General features: G+C 42.2%; 1 protein-coding gene across 1 annotated transcript; it reads right to left on the bottom strand.

Annotated features, from left to right (window-relative positions):
* Positions 1-3,306: 3,306 nt before the first annotated feature.
* On the bottom strand, positions 3,307-8,095 carry LOC136867185 (uncharacterized). Its single transcript, XM_067144305.2, has 2 exons — positions 7,455-8,095; positions 3,307-4,424 (listed from the first exon to the last, which is right to left on the bottom strand). Exons 1-2 carry the CDS (start codon positions 7,585-7,587, stop codon positions 3,775-3,777), a joined length of 783 nt encoding a protein of 260 aa, XP_067000406.2. The 5' UTR covers positions 7,588-8,095; the 3' UTR covers positions 3,307-3,774.
* Between the last annotated feature and the right edge of the window lie 954 nt (positions 8,096-9,049).

Below are 9,049 nucleotides of genomic sequence, written 5' to 3'. Positions count from 1 at the left end.
AGACAAAAGAGAAAAGAAACGACGTATTGATGGTTGCTAGGAGAAAGCAACAAGGAAGCTTCAAACGGTGCCCAAAGATGTAAAGGGGGCGCCATTTTAGCCCAATGCTTGAGACAATGAATAGTAACAGCAAAGCATTACTCTCTAATGGTTCTGATTATAGGTAGCCATGATTCACTGAGGTTGTAACCTGTATCGCGGTTGAAATTTCTTGGGCGATATTGCTTTATACAGGCAAGAACATCCACTTCTTGGAACAAGACATCATGACCAGGTGTTAGGGCATGATCAGCAACAGCTGATTTATCAGGTTGGTTGAGTCTGATACATATGGTATGTTCTTTGATGCGAGTACACACCGTTCTCGAAGTCTGCCCAATATAAACCTTGCCACAAGTACAGGGAACTCTGTAGATACCAGGTTGTTGTAATTTAGACAAACTATCCTTAGTTGGTCGCAGGAGTTGCCTAATCTTAACTGATGTTCCAAAAACAGTTCGTATATGGTACCTACGTAAGATTTTAGTAATACGATCCGTCGTGTTATATATGTAAGGTAGGTAAGCAGTTCCTTTTACATCTTTTTTCTTAACAGACGTCCGATTATGTGCCGAGCTACAGGTTACAACCTCAGTGAATCATGGCTACCTATAATCAGAACCATTAGAGAGTAATGCTTTGCTGTTACTATTCATTGTCTCAAGCATTGGGCTAAAATGGCGCCCCCTTTACATCTTTGGGCACCGTTTGAAGCTTCCTTGTTACTTTCTCCTAGCAACCATCAATACGTCGTTTCTTTTCTCTTTTGTCTCCTGATGAAGAAAGGCAAGGTTCCTTTTGAAACGTTGAGTGTGTTTTATTATTTACACGACATAAGCCCAAAAATACAACTCATGAATATTTACACGGGCCGTGAAAGTCTAAATGATATTATTATTATTATTTTTATTATTATTATTACCGGGTGAGTTGCCCGTGCGGTTGGAGGCGCGCGGCTGTGAGCTTGCATCCGGGAGATAGTGGGATTGAATCCGATTGTCGGCAGCCCAGAAGATGGTTTTCCGTAGTTTCCCATTTTCACACCAGGCAAATGCTGGGGCTGTACCTTAATTATGGCCACGGCCGCTTCCTTCCAACTCCTAGGCCTTTCCTATCCCATCGTCGCCATAAGACCTATCTGTGTCCGTGCCACGTAAAGCGAATTATTATTATTATTATTATTATTATTATTATTATTATTATTATTATTATTATTATTATTATTATTATTATTACATATGACTTCGCTCCACTGATTTATTTCAAAATGTATTCTTATTATTTACTTTAAATGTACCCTTTTTAGCCTCAACACACTGTTAACTCTACGTAAACCAATCACATGAGGAAACGGTTTGACACAGCTGTTGCACATTCAGCGGTGGCGCGTGAATAAGTGAATGCGGCACTGGACGTAGGCTCCCCCACTGCCCCATCGTCATTGCTGACACGTTCTAGCTTGCTGTCCCCCAGGCGTGGGACAGTTGTAGACCTAACATCACTGTATCCAATTGATCAGATAATGGAAACATTTACGTTTTCAGAATTAGCTGATATTCACCTCGTTTACGGTGCAGCAGGAGAATCGGCTCATGCAGCAAGGGAGCTGTACAGACAACGATTCCCAAACTGCCGTATTCCCAGGAGCCGAACGTTCGTCGCTGTGCATCAAAGGCTCGGGGACACAGGCTCGCTTCTTCCACGGATCGAGGGTCGTGGACCGCATCGTGATCCTGCATAGCTTCGGCGGGAAGAAGAAATTGTACGACTTGTCGAAGAGAGACCGTTAATAAGCACCGCCCACTGCAGGGAACCGCGCCGCGCCGCGCGGAACATTCCACGGGCCATTTTCCGAGAGTTCGCCCATACAGCACACCTCACCGCGCCGCGTCACCCAGTTGGGGAAGTGCAGCTCACGCAGAAAGATGAGTTCCAGTTCCGAGGAGGATTTATTATTTGCGCTTGCGCTACTTGCAAATGAGGAAGAAGAAAAACGCGAAAGAAAAGTTTGGGTCCACAACATTTATGAGAAAAGGGAAACGTACGGAGAGTTTCACCATTTATTTCCTGATCTACTAAAGGACCGAAGTAATTTTTTCCACTACTTTCATATGTCCCAAGAAAAATTCTATGAACTATTGAACCTAGTTAAGCCGTGTGTAGAGCGAGAAAATACCACCTTTCGCCGAGCTGTACCATGTGAAGAAAGACTTGCTATATGCCTCAGGTAAGTTATTTGTTTCATTTATATTTTAATTTCATATTTTCTCGTACAAACAGAGTAACACAATATAGCAACAGTAATAGTAGTTACTGACAATTCAATGCAGCGTATCGAAAAGGTTTTTATTTATTTTGTTGTCCGATACACAAAGCCTATTTTATCCGAAGGTACTTTAGGGCTAAAGATGATAATAGATTATACAATTGCATCAGATTATAGTATGAAAGTATCACAGAGCTGCTGAAAATTTCCATCCTAAGGTAATGCACTAAATCATTTAAAGACTATACAGGTTCTGGAGGAAACAAAATATAAAATAATTGACTCAGTGTTTTTTAAAAAGGCGTAGGTGAACAAAAGTTAGTTGGGAAACTAAATAAAACTTCCCCAAAGGCTGATTTTTTAATATACTTTTTATTTTAATGGATTTTGTGACTAACATACTTTTATGGAACATGTTCCACTCTCTGAAATAATTGTAAAAATGTTTGTGCGGAAGATATACGCCAAAGAAAATCGTTCAACTACCCCCCCCCCCCATGGCACTGCGGCCCTTGAAGAGCCTTGGCCTACCAAGCGACCGCTGCTCAGCCCAAAGGCCTGCAGATTACGAGATGTCGTGTGGTCAGCACGACGATTCCTCTCGGCCGCTATTCTTGGCTTTCTAGACCGGGGCCGCCATCTCACCGTCAGATAGCTCCTCAATTCTAATCACGTAGGCTGAGTGGACCTCGAACCAGCCCTCAGGTCCAGGTAAAAATCCCTGACCTGGCCGGGAATCGAACCCGGGGCGTCCGGGTAAGAGGCAGGCACGCTACCCCTACACCACGGGGCCGGCTGTTCAACTACGCACTTCCCAAAAAATAATAGACACAAAAAACGTTCATTAAATTGTTTTAAAATGCCATTTATTTGCTAGAGACAGATATTTACAGAAATACGTGACAAAGACTGACACAAAATATAATATCAGTTTAGGACTTAAATTGGAATGTTTCGCAACACTAAGGAATTAGTGCAAATCTAAAGCACAGACAATTTGTTCAGATGGAATGTATTTGCTACACACTAAAATTACCGTACTACAAATCTGAAGCACAAAGAACCACTTACAACATCACAAAGTAATTGTTACTCAGCAGTTTAGGTTTGAAAACGTAATATATTATTTAATGCAAATCTAAAGCAAAGGAACATAGTTATAAAAAAAACATTACTAAATAGAAATTCAAGTTGTTAAATAGAACGTATTTGCTACACTGAGAAATGAAAGCAAATCCGAATCACAGAGACAGATAACATGAACATATCATTGTTGCTCTAATAACGTCTTATAACAAAAGCAGATGTCTCGATAATTTTGTGGGAGGCGGTATGTAGTTACAGCTCATGGAGAGTAGCGAAATGGTTTACACTTAATTGTCGTTCACTGGGTGGTTGACGTCATTCGGCTGGTGATTTTGATTGAACTGGGGTGCCTGAGTATGGCCTGGTGTTGGTGGGATTGGGATCTATGAACCTGCTTGAGTGTGTGTAAGGATACTGGAAGAAGTCAAACTTGGTGGAAAGCGATACTGGACAGGAATTTCGCGATGGATGAAATTTGGTGCTGGAAATGACTGCATATTGATTGCTACAAATTCTGCCTGATGAATGATGGTGGAAATCTGACTTTTAATTTTTACTTGTAACTGTGGTGGAAATGTTCTTACTGTCTCTTCTACACTTTGAAAGTATTTTCGGAGATGGTCACCCTCTTGCCCTAGAGAAGACTGTCGCGATTTCTTCAACTCAACAAACTCTTTAAAAATAGCAGCCGAAGGTGTTAAAGGCGCAGTTTTCTTTCTCTTGCCACTCCACAATCCTGGTCGTTTGTCATTTTTCTGGGTATCTTCAATTGTATGTGAGGAACCCGAGTCGACATCCTGAGATTCTTCCTGAACCTCAGAAATATCTGTTTGTTCATCGTCATCGGATGGAGTTCCTACATTGCTCACCTGGCTTCTCTGCATTGTGATGAAGGGCCTGCTGAACTCCATTTGTGCCTCGAGGCGCCAAGAGTTGATTTTCTTGGCTGCTTGTCCAGATTTCGGTTGTCTTTTTCTTAAAGCCTTCCGATAACATTCCCGCAGGGACTTCCATTTGGCTCTGCACTCATCAGCTGAAAGTAAATAAAAATGATGTAATATAAATAAATAAATAAATAAATAAATAAATAAATAAATAAATAAATAAATAAATAAATAAATAAATAAATAAATAAATAAATAAATAAATAAATAATTTAACTATGCATAAAAGTTTAAATAATTTCTTAAATGTTTATATCATTATTGAAATATAAAATCAATCAATCAATCAATCAATCAATCAAATCAATTCAAATCAATTATCTAAAGGCTAAGCCTTGTCGCTGTAGCCACATCCCATGGTTTTGAGCAGTTCTCTTCATCGTGACGTAGGAAGCAAAACTGAGTATATCATATTTATTTCGTCCACTAGAAATTAAGAGAAACACGTAACCATCAATGGCTCAAAGCGAAATTGTACTAAATTTTGGGATGTGCAGGATCTCTTCGAATATTTTACCAGTCACAAAATTGTATACTTTCAGTTTAGGGATTTCACAACTAAATTACAGGCTTTTGATCAAACTGACAGGGCATTTAATATTATCAAATTATTTATTGTTAGCTGGAGAAAGAAAGTAATCAGATCAGAGATGAATTAAAATTTGTGATAATTTAACAGTCCGCCTCTGTGGTGTAGTGGTTAGCGTGATTAGCTGCCACCCCCGGAGGCCCGGGTTCGATTCCCGGCTCTGCCACGAAATTTGAAAAGTGGTACGAGGGCTGGAACGGGGTCCACTCAGCCTCGGGAGGTCAACTGAGTAGAGGTGGGTTCGATTCCCACCTCAGCCATCCTGGAAGTGGTTTTCCGTGGTTTCCCACTTCTCCTCCAGGCGAATGCCGGGATGGTACCTAACTTAAGGCCACGGCCGCTTCCTTCCCTCTTCCTTGCCTATCCCTTCCAATCTTCCCATCCCTCCACAAGGCCCCTGTTCAGCATAGCAGGTGAGGCCGCCTGGGCGAGGTACTGGTCATACTCCCCAGTTGTATCCACGACCAAGAGTCTGAAGCTCCAGGACACTGCCCTTGAGGCGGTAGAGGTGGGATCCCTCGCTAAGTCCGAGGGAAAAACCGAACCTGGAGGGTAAACAGATGATGATGATGATGATGATGATGATAATTTAACAAACGTAAAGAATTAGTCAAGAAGCAATAATATTTATTTATTTATTTATTTATTTATTTATTTATTTATTTATTTATTTATTTATTTATTTATTTATTTGCCTTTTCTTTTCAGATTTCTCGCTACCGGGAACTATTTCAGAACACTTGCATTTAGCTACAGACTTGGAGAGACAAGCGTCAGAAGGATTGTGTACGATGTGTGTGACGCTGTGTGGACAAAGTTGGTTCCTATTTTCATGCCTCAACCAAACAAAGAAATCTGGGAGAGAAATGAACTAGAGTTCCGAGAAAGATGGAATTTCCCGAACTGTGTGGGAGCAATGGACGGGAAACATATGGTGTTTGACAAGCCTGCCAACAGTGGGTCATTGTTCTACAATTACAAAAAAAGCTTCTCCATTGTGCTTCTCGATCTAGTCGATGCCAATTATAAGTTTGTGATGGTAGATGTAGGGGCTTTGGATAAAATAGCGAAGGGGGAATATTTTCTAATAGTATTTTCGGAAGAAAACTTCAGCAGAACAAACTGGACTTTCCTCCGGATAAAATTCTACCTGGAACGAATGAGCTCATGCCTCATGTCATTGTTGCAGATGAAGCATTTCCTCTGCAACGGAACTTGATGAGGCCTTATCCCGGTGATGAATCAAAAAGAAACGCGGAGGAGAGAATATACACCGGGCGAGTTGGCCATGCGCGTAGAGGCGCGCGGCTGTGAGCCTGCATCCGGGAGATAGTAGGTTCGAATCCCACTATCGGCAGCCCTGAAAATGGTTTTCCGTGGTTTCCCATTTTCACACCAGGCAAATGCTGGGGCTGTACCTTAATTACGGCCACGGCCGCTTCCTTCCAACTCCTAAGTCTTTCCTATCCCATCGTCGCCATAAGACCTATCTGTGTCGGTGCGACGTAAAGCCCCTAGCAAAAAAAAAAAAAAAGAGAATATACAATTACCGACACAGCAGAGCTAGAAATACCTGTGAGGATTCATTTGGCATTTTATCTAAGAAGTTCAGAAAATGCAAGTTTCGCCAGAACATATGACGAAATTTGTTTTGGCAGCCTGCGTGCTTCATAATTTCTTACGCGAAGATCATCCAAATCTGCTTGCAGAACTTATAGGAGCTACACCTGCGCTTCAAGATTTGAGACGCACTGGAGGGACGTACACAGGATCAGCTCTTCGGATCAGGGACAGATTTAAGGACTATTTCAGCTCCCATGCACGATCGGTGGAATGGCAAGAAAGAATGATAAATGTTGGCCGAAGGAACACTAACGAATAAAAGTTAATTCTTAACGTATTGTTCTCGTTGAGAACTTAACATGATAGCGTACAATTATTAGTAAACGTTTTACATTAACTAAGTAGTATAATTTTAGACTTTTCATCGTAATGAAATTAAGTTATCGTTTTTCATCTCTCTATATATTTGTTTTGATGAACAATTCCCTGACCGGAAACATAATCATGAAATGCATAGGATATGGCAATGAATATGTGAGGTAATAATTATTATAACAAAAAATAAGTTTCTTACGTAATAAGTAATAAGAAAACAAAAATGTGATCAATTGTTAAACATATTTATAATGTTTAAATCTGATGTTTTTTTCAGGTTGCACTACATCTGTTTATCTGTTAACTCCTTTTGTTTACTCTTTCTTTTAGTATAGGATCATTGTTTTCTTGTCACATAGTACAATTTTATAGCGGCTTTTGCTTTTACGCTACTACTTTCCTTCTAACACATTTTGCTTATGGATAGAAGGCAGTGTTAATTATGATGTCCTTAGAATTTAATGGCTGTATTTGATATGTCTTTTTTTTTTTTTTTTTTTTTGTTCACTGTACTGGGTAATGAAAAGTTTTTATATTATTTTATTTTATAATAACTTTAACGTGCTTGTCAATTGGAAATAAATGTACTTACTACTGAGGCCCATTTCCTTGCTGATTTCATCCCACGAATTGTCCTTTCCCAGATTATCGTGGTAGTTGGGATGAGAGGGATCGTACAGATGGGGATATTCCTTCACCAAAACCACCAATCCTTCTTCATTCATTCTGAAAATCTGAATTTAAAAAAAGAAATGAAATCCTTAAATATGTTTTACCTCACTTAATAAACGTGACTGAGGAGTTTGTTGGAGAAGTAACACTTTTACATTTTTAAATTATATTCTAATTAAATTTACAATATAAAAACACATGGAAACATCCGGCTCGATGTTGATTTTGTTGAATTCTAGCTCAATTTGGTTATGCATGATTTTACTTACCACAATGAACGATGAGCACAGGACAGAAGAGGAAACACAACTCAGAAGACAACAGAAACACAGACAAGATAACAGGCACAATACCACTAACCGCGTGAAGGTACGAGCATGCTGGTACTAGTCGAGGACTCCCGAAACAATCTTTCCGTTATTCCATCCTTCTACCCTCGCCCAGATAAGCGCGCCGAAAGGAAAAGTTCCGTTCCAGAAACCTGGAGGCTTCTGGCGCGGAAATTCCACAAGCTTGTTCCGCGCGGCGCGGCGCGGCTCCTTGCAGTGGGCGTTAAGCCATTTCATTTCACAAGAAGCAGACCACGGAAATTTCTTCTCGGCTGCGCTGCGCGGCGCTCACACTTAGCGGAAGCGAGACGCGGCGCGAAGGCCGGAAAATATTCTTTTACTGCGTATTAGATGCAGTGGATTACACAGACTGGAGGGGAAACGCGCCGCGCCGAAGAGGAGGAAATTGCTTGGCGAGAATATTTCTTCCGCTCCTCCCACCGGAATATAACATCGGTAACATTCGTAAAGGACGAGCTGACTGCCGTAGTGGAAGGACGTATGTGCCTCTCGCTGCGCTTTCTCTCTCCTTGCCAGGCTCTCAGTACTTTTCAAGTGCTAACCAGACAGCTGTACTTATTAGTACGACTTCGAAAGAGCTTTGTCTGAGCTGAGCACTTCTCAGTGTTCGTTTATTCTCTTTCAGGAGGACCAGGATGAAGAATTCGGACGTGTGGCACTACTGCTGGGCAGCGGAGGACAACGAGTCGCCTGCACCCGAGACGGAGCCACAGCAGGGGGACCAGGAGATCGAGGTGGAGACGGAGCCGTACAGGGACGGGTGTGACCCCCCTGACGGCTTCCTCTTCTCCGAAGGCTACACCGACCCGGAGTACGAGGCGCTGCTCGTATACTACAGGGCGGGGCGCCCTGTAACTTCTGAACGGGGCTTCGTCCTGGACAGAATGCGGCGCCCTCGCCGAGGAGGCAGAATCATCTCGACAACCATGGCCGTCGAGAGCTTCCTACCAGGAGGCCTCATCATCAGGCATCACGACCAGGAGCGGATGCGCGACGCAGAGCGGGAGCTTTCTTCTCTGCTCCAGGTCATCCGTCTACCAGGGAGGGACGGAGTGCCAGGGATGAACACCGGCGCAGTCAGGGTCGCGACGGAGACCAGGGAGACGCCGAGGAGGCTAAGGAATAGGGTGGTTAACACCGATCTAGTCCTGGCCACCCAGCCGGC

This window comes from Anabrus simplex, chromosome 3 (assembly GCF_040414725.1).
Source record: "Anabrus simplex isolate iqAnaSimp1 chromosome 3, ASM4041472v1, whole genome shotgun sequence".
In the NCBI taxonomy this organism is placed as follows: Eukaryota; Metazoa; Arthropoda; class Insecta; order Orthoptera; family Tettigoniidae; genus Anabrus; species Anabrus simplex.
Note: the sequence above shows the minus strand (reverse complement) of the source record. Positions and strands in the feature narration are given on the sequence as shown.

Coding starts and splice junctions, on each gene's coding strand:
- LOC136867185 (XM_067144305.2), bottom strand. CDS start 7,587: ATGAATGAAGAAGGATTGGTGGTTTTGGTGAAGGAATATCCCCATCTG. Junction 4,425..7,454: donor CAAGGAAATGGGCCTCAGTA/GTAAGTACATTT, acceptor ATTTACTTTCAG/CTGATGAGTGCAGAGCCAAA.